The sequence below is a fragment of the Drosophila obscura genome, unplaced genomic scaffold (assembly GCF_018151105.1).
Source record: "Drosophila obscura isolate BZ-5 IFL unplaced genomic scaffold, ASM1815110v1 contig_150, whole genome shotgun sequence".
NCBI lineage: Eukaryota > Metazoa > Arthropoda > Insecta > Diptera > Drosophilidae > Drosophila > Drosophila obscura.
Genome location: NW_024542736.1, coordinates 11,132,985 through 11,146,321, shown reverse-complemented (window position 1 = coordinate 11,146,321; position 13,337 = coordinate 11,132,985). Strand labels below are relative to the sequence as shown.

The following is a 13,337-nucleotide window of genomic DNA, read 5'->3' as shown; positions in this document are numbered from 1 at the left end:
TTCTGATTGTATTGAATGAGACGCACGAGCGAACAGGAACCATGACTAGGCCCAGGACCCGTGCTCGACCTAGGTGATAGCCGCTTGACACATGGGGGTTCCGAGACCTTTGCCAAAGTGTTAAATTGGTCAGCACTCCAGCGAAAGACCTAAGGAATATTTACGAGTACTATGTGCCCATGGCAACTCCTGTGGGCCCATCAATTTCACAGCCACTCGAATGCCTTAAAAAGGCAGCTGGAGAAAGAGATGTTGCCGAGACAGCCGCTGAAGCTGAAGCTGGATCGTTTCATGGCAAATGAGTTAATTAGATGATTTAGTTGGCGCGTTTTTGTCGCCACCAAGGCACATTAATTGTAAACCCCAGGCAGAGTGTATTTTCTTCTCCCTTGAATTTCACATGCACATATTTACACACCCATTTAATCAGGAAAGCCGAAACCCGAGATGTGTCCTGGGGGGACGCTCACTGATTGCTGCTTTCATGTCCTCCCAACTGCTTGTGCTCGTTAAAAGCCACATTCAAACGTTTTCCAAAACGCGTATTTGGGAAATCTTTTGCGCGAGTTCATTAATCGCAGCGATTCTGTGGCCACGCCACACATCCTCCTCGGGGAGCCGACACTGGCTTGGGACACTGCCAGCTGTCTAAGTGGTTGGTTGGTAGTTGCAGATGTTGCGCCTGCCGCATAAATCGGAAAGCGGAAGCGAGGGAACGCATAAGGACAGTGTCTGCCAAGTGGGCCACACTTGCGTTGCATTGACCATGACCGTGAACTTTGATGGGGCCCTCCTAATGATGCCAGACAATCGTCTCGAAATGAGCTCACACCGGGACCCTGCCACATACATACCACACCCCCATCCTTGCATTTCCCCTCTGCCTTGTCCACTTGAGCCAATGCTTTTGACATTGCCCATCAGCCCTCAGTGGGTAGCTAGCCTTGTTCTAAGCCCACTGTGATGCAGTCTGCCGTCGAGATAAAGATGAAAATCTTTTGCGCAGTGGGCGGTCAATTGTCCTAGATGGGGCGGCGGCCACTTCTCTCTCTCCCTTCTGATACCCCCCCGCATAAGCTGCTTAAATTGCAACAGGCTTGAACTTGGGGAGGGGGAAATCACTCGAGTTTCGCTTTGATTACCGAAACCAAACGAGAAAACCCAACAATACAGCTAAAATACAAAAAAAAACACAAAAAAAACCCGAAAAGATTCCAACAATTGGCCAAAAGTTTGGAAAAGCGAAAAGTTTTGTTTGTCGGCCCCGTCACTGGGTGTGCTTTACACCAGCCAACCGCCGACGTCAACCAAATTTTTAACTTAATTTAGAACTCATTAAAAACTTTGGCATAATTGCATAAATTTGCAAAGTCAATGGAAACTTGTCCAGCCAAAGGAAGGAGCTACAGCTGAAACTGGTCCGCCACTCTGGACTGGACATGAGAAGGTGCGACCTCAAGGGGGCGACCAACGGAGTATGCCTTTTAGATAAATGATATGACTAACTAGGAGGGAGATGACGGAGCTGTTTGTAAGGTTGTTCAATCTATTTGTTATTTTTGCTTTATTTAATTATTTATTTTTATTCGCTTCTTGTGATATACTCGTCTTAAAAGTCCATGCTAGCTTCTCCTTCCCCTTTATCAAGTAATCAAAAGCCCCCTTGGGTTTGTTGTATCTCAAACCACTGTAAAGACAAACTTTCGATAAGTCAAATAAATAAGGCCATGTGTGCAAAAGAGACCACAGGAATAACATTAATGCGGGAGCTTTCCACCTCTGTTAACATAAAAGAATGTTAAAGCTCCGGTTTTATAACGATTAAAAGTTTGCAAAGCTTTGCTTTAATTGAAATAAAAGTTGAAAAGATTAAAACTGCAAAATATAAAAGAGCAAAGGCAAAAAAAAGGGTTCGAACAACAAAAGGTAAGCTTTATGAATGATTGGCAAAGTGCACGGGTGTTCAAGGGTTTAAAGGGTTTTTCTCCCTCTAGAAATACCCTTAAGCCAAATGAAAATCAATTTCAACGAATTTTCTTTAACATGATTTTGGTGTGTAATTTATTCATCATTTAAATGTTCTATAATTTATACATATACACGAACTATTTACTTTCTTTAAATATATATATTAGTTCAACATTTATTGTTTCTGCTTGTGTTCATGATTATTAAAGGTTGTCGTTGCTAAAAAGATTAGATTTGAGCCACATCATTGAATAATGTTGCGACCCCTGGCAGCAACAATCAAATATATGTATGTATGAATCCATATGCAACTTGATGTGATATTCATTAATTTAGAGACAAAGAAACAAACAATTACTAATAGTTTCTTTGTAGTTTTTCCTTTTATAGATTTTCATTTTAAAATATTTGCTGCATTAAAGCATTGTGTTTTGCACTTATATTCCATTGTTTAGTTGAGTTGCTGTACAAATTGTTCACATGGTTCGGTGCAGGGTGCAGGGTGCTGTGTACAGCTAACCCCCTGGGACGGGCGAAGGGGGGGCCGCTACGAAAGGAAGGAGGGGTTGGTTTTCATTTTTAATACTTGTGCGAACTGGTGAACCGTTGGTGTCTAACGCAGGAACAAAAGACAATGAATGGGGGCAGGTCAGATCAGAGGGATCAAACGAAGGTAACACACAGAGGCAATAATTTGTTAATTTTGTGTTTTTGGAATGCTACGATTCTTTATGTGAAAGTAGTAAGAGAAATTATATAAACGATTCAAAGAGCACACACTTAAAACCTAACAAAAAACAGTAAACTTTAACAAATGATCGACTGACTGACTGACTGAGATTGGCAACGAATTACAGGACAGTGTGTTGGTATTTTATATAGTAAGATTTTGTGGTTAGGCGGCAATTCAATTTATATACATTTCAAGGGATCTCGTTTCCGACATGCTTTCGATGCTGCTAAAAAACACACATATTACGCGGTAGATTGCTCGTTTGGATAGTATTTAACTAGTTATTGTTAGTGTTATTGGTTTTGGCTACGCTTCGGCTCCTCTGTGTACACACAAATCAGGAAGGATTCAACGTAGATAGATATTATGTATGTATTGTGGATTTATGTATATATAGACGCATACACAGCGGGGATATTGCAGGAGGTGGGGACGCGCCGCACGATGCGCCGCCGCCAGCTTAAATTATGAATGAAACAAAATTTTGGACAAAAATCAAAAACAAAACAATAAACAGAGTCTAATGGCGCGAGTCCCTAGGATAGAATTCAGCCAAGATTGAGGCTGGGATACGCTTGAGCATCTCCTTGGGGAAGATACGCAGCAACTGCCAGCCAATGTCCAACGATTCGAAGACAGTGCGGTTCTCGTAGTTGCCCTGCGGAAAACAAAAATAATCCACATTTGAATGCCCATCAAATAGCAGGAGATCTGTTTGAGCGACTCACCTGCGAGATGAAGTTCTTCTCGAACTTGGTCAAGAACTCCAAATACAGCAAATCGTCGGGCGTCAGCGCCTCCTCACCCACGACAGCCTTCATGGCCTGCACATCCTTGCCGATGGCGTAGCAAGCGTACAGCTGGTTGGACACATCGGAGTGATCCTTGCGGGTCATGCCCTCGCCAATGGCGGACTTCATCAGACGTGACAGGGATGGCAGCACGTTGACTGGAGGATAGATCTGTCTGTTGTGCAGCTGACGATCGACGTAGATCTGGCCCTCGGTAATGTAACCAGTCAAATCGGGAATTGGATGGGTAATATCGTCGTTGGGCATAGTCAGAATGGGGATCTGGGTGATGGAGCCGTTGCGACCCTCCACACGACCGGCACGCTCGTAGATGGTGGCCAAATCGGTGTACATGTAACCGGGGAAACCACGACGGCCGGGCACCTCCTCACGGGCGGCGGACACCTCACGCAGGGCCTCGGCGTACGAGGACATGTCGGTCAGGATGACCAGCACGTGCTTCTCGCACTGGTATGCCAAGAACTCGGCGGCAGTCAGGGCCAGACGGGGCGTGATGATGCGCTCAATGGTTGGATCGTTGGCCAAGTTCAAGAACAGGCACACGTTCTCCATGGAGCCGTTCTCCTCGAAGTCCTGCTTGAAGAAACGGGCCGTCTCCATGTTGACACCCATGGCAGCGAACACAATGGCAAAGTTGTCGGTGTGATCATCCAGCACCGACTTGCCTGGCAGCTTGACGAGACCGGCCTGACGACAGATCTGGGCGGCAATTTCGTTGTGGGGCAGACCGGCAGCCGAGAAAATGGGGATCTTCTGGCCACGGGCAATCGAGTTCATCACATCGATGGCGGAGATGCCAGTCTGGATCATTTCCTCGGGATAGATACGAGACCAGGGATTGATGGGCTGGCCCTGGATGTCCAGGAAGTCCTCGGCCAGGATTGGGGGTCCCTTGTCGATGGGCTTGCCGGAGCCGTTGAACACGCGGCCCAACATGTCCTCCGACACGGGGGTGCGCAGAATGTCGCCGGTGAACTCGCAGAGGGTGTTCTTCGCGTCGATGCCCGAGGTGCCCTCGAACACTTGCACCACGGCCTTGGAGCCGCTCACCTCCAACACCTGTCCGGAACGGATGGTGCCATCGGCCAGGCGCAGCTGCACGATCTCGGCGAACTTGGGGAACTTGACCTCATCGAGGATGACCAAGGGACCGTTCACACCAGACACCGTCTTGTAGGCTGTTGTCGGAAAATAGTGGAGAAAACATACAAGAGGTTAGCAAAATTCCTTCCTTTGCAATTTCCCATTTCCAATCAGATTTCTCTATTTTATCATTGCAACAAAAAACACGAGTCCAGGCCGCCTGCTCACATGAACCCCTATGAGAATCTGATAAGAAGGCAACTGTCAAAAGAAAAGTATGGGTGGGAGGGGTGTGGAGTAACTTATGTCAGCTGACTGCCCAACTGGTTTTGGCCGCGGGCCACGAGCTGCAGTGGGAATTCTTATGAGACACGCAAAATGCAAGCGCAGATAAAACAATCAGTTCGTAAAGAAAAACCCAGATAATTAATTAAATTATTTACCAAATAAACTTTCAAGAAAATTAATATGGAAAGCAATTACAAGAATTGATTACATCCACAAGTTTAACTACTTTTTACTTCGCCCTCCTCCCACTCCATTCGCAGTCAGGTGCCTCTGGTTGTGCGCTTTGAATGGCAAGTGCAAACAGCTGATCTACAATAGTCATGTGACGGCGAAAATTTTCAATAAAAATTTACTTTTCACCCTGGACGGAGCCCCAAATTCATGTTTGTCCAGCTACGATGGACCAATTAGACATTTTCCTGTCATTGGCTGCTTTATAGAGCAATTGTTAGCCCAATTGGTGGGTGGGATAGGGTTTTATTGATTTTTTTCTTGATCTGCTTCGCACCAGATTCGTACAAACTGTCATGGCGGCCCGAGAGTATTTTTGCCAGCAGCAAACTATATTTTTGAATGCATTTGTACACTTTCTAATTAATGGAAATACTCACTCAAACGGGGCTGGGAGATGAAGTCCCGGGATACGGCCAGGACATGTTCCTTGTGTGCTTGTTGGGCGTTCATTTTGCACAATGAATTTTCTTTCTACACCGATTCGCCTCTACCTTGAAAGTGCACAGAAAATTTCGAGCTGCAATGAAAATATTAAACTTTAGCTCGACTGTATTGCACTTGCTTAGTGTTATTTAAGAGACAGTTTGCGTTGAGGAACACATACAATTTTTCGAATAATACTGAGCGACACAAACGCACAATTTTGAGCCTGCGAAGTGGTTGCGAGTACGAAGAAAAATCACTCTGGAATTGCTAGTCTGTGTAAATTTGTTGTGACGTCACGTGCCATCACATGACTCTAGGGTTGTGAAAGGTACAACGATATATCGACACATATATCGGTATTTTTGTGCGATAAGTGGAACCAGAACCAAGTTCCAGAACAATGAACGTCCGTCAGTATATTTACGGTATTTTAAGAAAAAGAAAATGTATATTTGGGTATATTTTTGAGGCTCAGACGGTATATTTTGTCGATAAATCCGCAGTCACACTACTATTGGAAAGTTTTTTTAATGGTTTAATTAAATTATTATAGTTGTTTATTTGGTGGACTGCACACACACAAAAGCGGTTGTAAGCGCATGCAGTGTCGCAGCGAACACCGAACTGAGCCGGAAAGCAGCAGAAATCTCTGAATTTTCTCGAAACCCAATCCGCCCGCATACCGTGGCAACAAAAACAACTGCAGCACACAAAGAGAAGACAGCACACAAGTCCACGCATCGCACTACGACCATCGCAAAACCCGTTTCCCGCGCGCCTCTTTATTCGATTTGCATTGCAACCCCCCGCCCCCGCGGATTCTGCTGCGGCGGAATTTGGTGCCACATTAAGGGGCGTCTATAACTTCAACCCAACTCGCAAGTGAACTGCATTATGATGGTGGAGTCCGACGGTACTGCCGATGCCACCCGCCGCCTCAACGTGAAGAAACAAACGCTGGACGATGCGTACGCGGTGCCCGCCAACTTCCTCGAAATCGATGTGGTCAATCCTCTGACCACCATGGCGGCGGGCAAAAAGCGCTATACGGACTACGAAGTTCGCATGCGGGTGAGTAAAGAGCGAGGGGCGGTGCCGATCCCATTGTCGCTGAGTTCGCAAAAATTGCCCAAAACAGTTGATAACTGTTCCATGTATGCATGTGTGTGTGTAAGAGAGCGAGGGACTGTGATTGTGTGTGGGGCTGTGGGGCTGTGTGTCCGGGTGATACGCCTATAAAGCGGAGCGATAATTATTAGTCATAAATGCAGTACGCTGGCACCGATCCGGGCCCTGAGTCATGTGGGGGATGGGGGTTGGATTATGTTTCCTCTGAATGAACTGTCAATGCGGGTGCTCTGCCCTCGAGGAACTTTTCATTAATCTCAGTTTTTCATCTCTGTTTCCCCGCCCTCTTTCAGACAAACTTGCCGGTCTTCAAGGTGAAGGAATCGAGCGTGAGACGGCGTTACAGCGACTTTGAGTGGCTGAGAAACGAGCTGGAACGGGACAGCAAGGTAAGCAAATCGGGGAATCTATTAATGGAAATCTTGATAATACCTCGAATCTCTCCTATTCTTCAGATTGTGGTGCCGCCGCTGCCGGGCAAGGCCTGGAAGCGGCAGATGCCGTTCCGCGGTGATGAGGGCATCTTCGACGAGAGCTTCATCGAGGAGCGTCGCAAGGGCCTGGAGGCGTTCATCAACAAGATAGCCGGTCATCCGCTGGCGCAGAACGAGCGGTGTCTGCACATTTTCCTCCAGGAGAACCTAATCGACAAGAACTATGTGCCGGGCAAGATACGGAACACATAAGGAGACGACGACACCAGCAACAACAACAAAAACAGAATCAACAGCAATGCAATGAATGAAGCAAACAACTCGAACGAACAAAACCGTTACGAACTCTATTAGGGAGTAGACCCGATCCGTGTGTATGTGTATGTGTGTGTGCATGTGTGCTTAGCAAGATTAAGAAGGAACGAAGAACTGGAAGGAAGGAAGGAAGGAGATGGGCGAGAGAAGGAGCGTAGAAGTAGAAGTAAAGGAATCTGTTTATTATTCGGCGCAAGCGGAAGTGAGTGGAAGCGGAAGTGTAAGTGGACGTTACGTCGCTGCTGCTGATGCTGATGCTGCTGCTGCTGCTCAGTTAATGTTGAAGCATTGGGAGTTTTTAAATGCTAAATTCAAGTTTATATGGTATACATACATTATATACAATATATATTATACATACAATACATATATTTACATAATAGTGTACATAATACATACATACCTACCACGCCCACTCGATGATTGACGACTCCTCTCTAACGCCCCCCAAGTCCCGTTGCCAAAAGTCTTGGCAGCTCCATTCCCCCCGCCATTAAAGCGGGACCCCGTCAGTGTAGTTGTGCGAAATTTTAAAAACTATTTGTTTTATGCGTCAAATTGCAGCAGTAAGAAAGCAGCAAAAGTTATATATCCTCCCTCGCCCCACAGCAAATGGAAACCGTCAAACTATATGAAAACTATGGAATATTTTGAATCAATTTAGTGAATAATATTGTACTTCGAATCAAATTAAAATAATTAAAACAAACAAAACACATCCATATGTATTTAATCATTTTGATAACGATTTTTTAAATCGGAAACTGTTGCAATTGCCGGCAAGGCGCGGCGCGTCATTGTGCGCAGGGCTGCACAATCGAATCCAGGCAGGCTGTGCGAGTGAGACAGCTCTACGGGTGCTGCTCATAATCTGCTTGCCCAGCCCTGGCGACTCGTGTGTGTTTTTTGTTTTTTATTTGTTTTTGGCATGGACTCGGCGGATTCTCCCACAAAAACGCAATCCAGCGACGATGAAAACTACAGCCTACTGTGCCAAGCCCACGAACAATTCAACAAGTAAGCGACCCACATGAATTCCACAGCAACAGACCCGGCAAAACCCGACCTGTTCCACACCCTTTGCAGCACCGAGTACGACCGCTGCCTGGAGCTCCTACAGCAACTCGACACGAAGGGCGAGAGCAGCGGGCCCATCCTGCGTCACAATCGGGCCGTCGTGAACTTCTACAAGAGCGGGTGCATCCAGCACGCGGCGTTGCTGCAGGAGCTGGAGGAACTGGCCACCGACGTGAAGGCACCCCAGGGTATGGGCGAGGCCGGTGGTGGCCTGACCCTGAAGCAGGGCGCCAGCGCAGCTACGGTGGCCAGGTACAACAAGGCGGTCATCTATTACCACCGACAGATGTACGGCACGGCGCTGGAGAAGCTGGCCCCGCTGGTGACCAGACTGGAGGCCCTGGAGAAGGGCATGTCTGCGCTGGTGGCCACGCTTCAGCTGCAGCTGCTCCTGGCCACCAACCAGCTGAACCGCGCCGAGGCCTTTCTGGACTACTTGCAGTACACGCTGAACCTGGTGGAGAAGGCGCCGAGCAGCAATCCCGATGAGGCCGTGCTGGCGACAGCCACAACCGCCGCGGCCACGCCCAGCACAGTGGTGGCTACCCAGGGCTCGGATGCAACTGTGGCACGCGCAGCTGGGGACAGTAGTGGCAGCCTTCAGCTGTTGCAGCTCCTGACGCATGTACTCAATCGGAAGCCGGTGGTCATAACGGAGGACGGGACGCCGCACTATGCGGCGCTCAAGGCGCAGCAGTACTACATCATGAAGGACTTCCAGATGGCCGCCAAGCAGCTGATGCGCATCAACAACGAGTGCACCCAGGCAGGGTAAATCCTTGAAAGTGAATCCCATCCTCCAGAGCTATAGCTAGCAGCTTCGTCTTTTCTCTTGCAGCACGGTAACGCCCCAGCTGAGCACCTGCATTGCCAACAATATGGGCGTCATCCATCTGAGAGTGCGTCACTATGCCATAGCGGCGAAGTTCTTTCAAAATGCCCTGAACTTCGATAAGCAGCTGGCCTCGAACCTGAGGGAGAGCACGCTCCAGACGATGAGCTCGGCGCACTCGTGCGAGATCCTGTACAACCTTGGCATCGCCATGCTGCATCTGCGCCGTCCGAAGGAGGCCTTTCAGTGCCTCCTCGTGCCCGTCAAGCAGTTCCACAGCAATCCGCGACTCTGGTTGCGCATGGCCGAGGCCTGCATCATGGAGCACGAGGCAGTAAGTTCCGGATAACCAATCCAAAAGCATGGAGATCATTTATTTAACTTTTGCAGAACCTGGCAGAGGACGAACGTCAGTCGTTAGCTGGAGCTGCATCCCCGCCTTCATCCACGTCATATGCGTAAGTGCTGGACTGACCCCAGTTGCATGTTGATTCATTTTGTCCACTGTCCCACAGACCGCAATCAGCCGGCGTGCCGGAGCCAACCCTGGAGTTTGCTGCTCTGTGCCTGCGCAGTGCTCTTACCCTGACGCTGCATCACAAGGCCAGATTCCATATGGAGGAGGAGACCCCTGAGCAGAGGGACCCCACGCAGCAGTCGTGGCGCCAACTGCAGGACAATAATTTTTGCACCCCTTCGAAACCGATCAGCCTGGAATCGCTCGAGAACATGCTGGCCGCCATCTATGCGGCGCACAGTTTCGTCTCGCTGCGCCTGGGCGATCATGTGACGGCCCTGGAAATGGCCGAGCACCTTCTGAGCGGCGAACGTCTGTCGGATGCACACAAGTAACCACATTCCTCCTCGATTATTGTCTGACAGGTTACTAAGCCTCTGGCTGTATCCACAGATTGTTGGGCCATATGTACGCAGGCGAGGCGCTGACACTGATGGACAAAGCCGCGGAGGCGCGCGACCATCTGGACCCGACATTCGTCAGCTCTCTGGATGCCTTCGACCTGGAGACACGCGACTGGCAGCTAAAGTCGCTGGACGCTGCCCAGAATGTGGTGCGATACAACCTGGCCGTGGCCATGACCCTACAGAACGACTACCAGCAGGCGAAAACCTTCCTGGCCACACTCACCCACTCGATTGTGAGCATCAAGGCGTTGGCACTGCGTCGCTATATAGACCTCAAGATGGGAGCGTCCAATGCCAACGCCGTTTCCGCCGCAGCTCTCAGTTAGACATACAAAAGATTGTGTAAATACTAGACGGAATCGAAATATGAATGGAGTGCAGATTGCGAACAGATTGTAAATATAGAGAAATCAAGTCCCTGACAGACATGGCCGCACAGTTTGCACTCGCACCTTCCAGCTTGCATTACTAAAACGTTTTCAGCTCTTCTCTGCTCGTGAAGAAATTTGTTAGGCAAACCATGGAAAATCGTTTAATATCTCCTCCTCCTATGTAACCCCAAGAGATTTAAGCAGTTTGCGATGATTAGTCGGGTGGTTCTGTTACTGTTGTTGGCTGCCGGCAGTCTGGTGGACTTTGCCAAATCGAATTCTGTGAGTGCCACAAACTAGTCCAGCTAAGAAGAATCCCAAGTCCTATGACAAAGCTTTATCCCCTCCCCAGCTGAATCTCGTTGTCAGGCACAACTATCCGGTGGAGCAGCACAAGCTGACGACGAGCGATGGCTACATTCTCACCATATTTCGAATTCCATATTCGTTGAGTGATGGCGAGACGCAAGGCCAGGGCAAGCCGGTTGTCTTTCTGCAGCACGGTATCACAGGGTCCTCTGACGACTGGCTGCTCAATGGCCCCAAGAGTGGGCTGGCATATCTGCTGGCCGATGCGGGCTTTGACGTGTGGCTGGGCAACTCTCGGGGCAATTCCAACGGACGCGAGAACCAGAAACTGAAGCCCAGCAACGAAAAGTTCTGGAAGTTCAGCTGGCACGAGATCGGTGCCTACGATCTGCCAGCCCAGATCGATTATGTGCTCCGGATCACGAATCAAGCGGCGCTGCATTTTATTGGTCACTCCCAGGGCGGTACCGCCTACCTGGTGATGCTCGCGGAGCATCCGGAGTACAACGAAAAGATATCTACGACAAATCTGCTGGCACCTCTGGCCTTCTGCAGTAACATGGAGTCCAAACTAATGACGCTGGTACTGAAGGTGAACGAGTACATGGTCGACGGGGAATATAGCCAAAGTAGCCTGACGAATCACCCGTTATCCAACGTATTCTGTTCCACCCTTATTGGGAAGCATCTCTGTCACGACATGTTGTTCACGCTCATTGGTGGCAACTCGCCGCACATTAACAAGGTAAGGTGTAAGGTGCGACCGGTGCTGCCGATAGCCGCGGATAATCTACCATCATATACCACCGCAGACACTCGTACCACAGCTGGAAAAGACTACGTCATCGGGCTTCTCCAACATGCTGCTGAAGCACTACGCGCAGGTGTTTAAAACGGGAAGATTTGCCAAGTATGACTATGGGAATGCCACCAATCTCGAGGTTTACGGCACAAGCAAGCCGCCACTCTACGATCTGAGCAACGTTGCTCCGACAGACATGGTGCACATGTTCTACAGCGACAACGATCAGTTGCTGTCGGTTGAGGATGCGGAGCGTCTTGGCCAGCGGATTAATGCCATTCAGAATCACGTGGAGGTGAAGAACTGGAACCATTTGGATTATGTTTACGCCACAGACGTAGTGCAGGTCATCTACGAACAGCTTATTCAATCGATCCGTGACTACAAGCCGAATCTCATCTGATTTGAATGCTATTTCAATATATTTATGTATGCCAGAAAAGTCATATTGATCTCTGAATGCTCTATCGGCTTTACAAGGTCTCGAATTAGATTGGCACAAGGTATGTTAAGGTGTCTAATTCCTGCCCTATTGAGGGGACAAAAGGTTGTTGCATGGCTGCATAGTCGCTTTGTTTCCATTCCAAAATGCCTGAACCAAAGCCCACAGTCCTTTTTATTCAACGGTTTATCGGAGCAAACGGAGGTCTGCCAATCCTCCTGCGCGACGAGAAGTTCAAAGTGTCGGAAAGTCACAAAATGCACATGCCAAGACATTTAAGGAAGTATTGGCAAGGAAACAGGTGTAAAAAATTAAGTAATATTTATGACGTCATAACGTAACGTCATAACGTTTCTGGAACCCAAAACAAGTCACAGTTTTATATCCATATTACATATTTGATAGCTCCAAACTTCCGCACGATTAACATTAATCTAATGTCTAAAATCTCGAAAATCTAGTGCGAGCGACTGATTAAAGAAGTTTTAACGAGCTGCATTGTCTCCAAATAATTTATATCATTACCCCCATATATATTTGGTGAATAATTAATTTATTTTTCTTAGTATCTTTTTAGATACCATTTGAACAAAATGGAGCGTATAAAAAGAAAAGAATTCATAGATATAATAAGATGTAATTTGATATAAGGTCTCCCTCATTCAAACGTTGATCTTGGTTAGAACCTTTTAAATTCATAATGCACCCTTCAGACGAAATCTATTGCGACCGACCTCAATAAAACTACATATATTAATGTAATAAATATATTAATGTAGGTACATATATTCATGATCTTTTAATGCCATCAAGTCTAATTTCGTCATTGCTATTTCTTTTCCCGACAAATTGTATGCAAAATGCTCAGAAAATAATGAATCCAATCATCATTTTCAGCACGCAAGACGCTAGAAAGGTAAGGAAACTCTGCGGGTAACCCAAGGCGTAACAAGTAACGTCGCCTCCTTCCAATTAATCCACTGAGGTCCGGCTTGCCTGGCCGTTGGCCGTTGGCCTTTGCCACCCTGGCACCCAGTAATGGCCATTTTGCATGCGTGCCCGGGTGCTACCCCCAGTTAGTGCAGGAAGCCATGGGTTTGGGGTTGGGTAGCTATAGCAACTTTGGCAAACAATGAGGGATACGCGGGCCCACTCCCGA

General features: G+C 47.9%; 4 protein-coding genes across 4 annotated transcripts; 3 read left to right on the top strand and 1 right to left on the bottom strand.

Annotated features, from left to right (window-relative positions):
* Positions 1-2,349: 2,349 nt before the first annotated feature.
* On the bottom strand, positions 2,350-5,832 carry LOC111066464 (V-type proton ATPase subunit B). Its single transcript, XM_022355108.2, has 4 exons — positions 5,723-5,832; positions 5,496-5,635; positions 3,430-4,691; positions 2,350-3,359 (listed from the first exon to the last, which is right to left on the bottom strand). The coding sequence occupies exons 2-4, from the start codon at positions 5,566-5,568 to the stop codon at positions 3,222-3,224; spliced, it is 1,473 nt and encodes a 490-aa protein (XP_022210800.1). The 5' UTR covers positions 5,569-5,635; positions 5,723-5,832; the 3' UTR covers positions 2,350-3,221.
* Positions 5,833-6,043: 211 nt separating this feature from the next.
* LOC111066466 (sorting nexin-12) lies at positions 6,044-8,135 on the top strand. Its single transcript, XM_022355111.2, has 3 exons — positions 6,044-6,615; positions 6,966-7,061; positions 7,128-8,135. Exons 1-3 carry the CDS (start codon positions 6,439-6,441, stop codon positions 7,356-7,358), a joined length of 504 nt encoding a protein of 167 aa, XP_022210803.1. The 5' UTR covers positions 6,044-6,438; the 3' UTR covers positions 7,359-8,135.
* A 147-nt stretch (positions 8,136-8,282) lies between these two features.
* On the top strand, positions 8,283-10,676 carry LOC111066463 (CCR4-NOT transcription complex subunit 10). The gene is made up of 6 exons (XM_022355107.2): positions 8,283-8,438; positions 8,508-9,269; positions 9,337-9,664; positions 9,721-9,788; positions 9,846-10,178; positions 10,241-10,676. The coding sequence occupies exons 1-6, from the start codon at positions 8,350-8,352 to the stop codon at positions 10,578-10,580; spliced, it is 1,920 nt and encodes a 639-aa protein (XP_022210799.2). The 5' UTR covers positions 8,283-8,349; the 3' UTR covers positions 10,581-10,676.
* A 62-nt stretch (positions 10,677-10,738) lies between these two features.
* Positions 10,739-12,182, top strand: LOC111066465 (lipase 3-like). Its single transcript, XM_022355109.2, has 3 exons — positions 10,739-10,907; positions 10,978-11,679; positions 11,747-12,182. Exons 1-3 carry the CDS (start codon positions 10,836-10,838, stop codon positions 12,137-12,139), a joined length of 1,167 nt encoding a protein of 388 aa, XP_022210801.1. The 5' UTR covers positions 10,739-10,835; the 3' UTR covers positions 12,140-12,182.
* Positions 12,183-13,337: the final 1,155 nt, after the last annotated feature.

Coding starts and splice junctions, on each gene's coding strand:
- LOC111066464 (XM_022355108.2), bottom strand. CDS start 5,568: ATGAACGCCCAACAAGCACACAAGGAACATGTCCTGGCCGTATCCCGG. Junction 4,692..5,495: donor CATCTCCCAGCCCCGTTTGA/GTGAGTATTTCC, acceptor TTCCGACAACAG/CCTACAAGACGGTGTCTGGT. Junction 3,360..3,429: donor AGAAGAACTTCATCTCGCAG/GTGAGTCGCTCA, acceptor TGTTTTCCGCAG/GGCAACTACGAGAACCGCAC.
- LOC111066466 (XM_022355111.2), top strand. CDS start 6,439: ATGATGGTGGAGTCCGACGGTACTGCCGATGCCACCCGCCGCCTCAAC. Junction 6,616..6,965: donor ACTACGAAGTTCGCATGCGG/GTGAGTAAAGAG, acceptor GCCCTCTTTCAG/ACAAACTTGCCGGTCTTCAA. Junction 7,062..7,127: donor AGCTGGAACGGGACAGCAAG/GTAAGCAAATCG, acceptor CCTATTCTTCAG/ATTGTGGTGCCGCCGCTGCC.
- LOC111066463 (XM_022355107.2), top strand. CDS start 8,350: ATGGACTCGGCGGATTCTCCCACAAAAACGCAATCCAGCGACGATGAA. Junction 8,439..8,507: donor GCCCACGAACAATTCAACAA/GTAAGCGACCCA, acceptor CACCCTTTGCAG/CACCGAGTACGACCGCTGCC. Junction 9,665..9,720: donor GCATCATGGAGCACGAGGCA/GTAAGTTCCGGA, acceptor TAACTTTTGCAG/AACCTGGCAGAGGACGAACG.
- LOC111066465 (XM_022355109.2), top strand. CDS start 10,836: ATGATTAGTCGGGTGGTTCTGTTACTGTTGTTGGCTGCCGGCAGTCTG. Junction 10,908..10,977: donor ACTTTGCCAAATCGAATTCT/GTGAGTGCCACA, acceptor TCCCCTCCCCAG/CTGAATCTCGTTGTCAGGCA. Junction 11,680..11,746: donor ACTCGCCGCACATTAACAAG/GTAAGGTGTAAG, acceptor ATACCACCGCAG/ACACTCGTACCACAGCTGGA.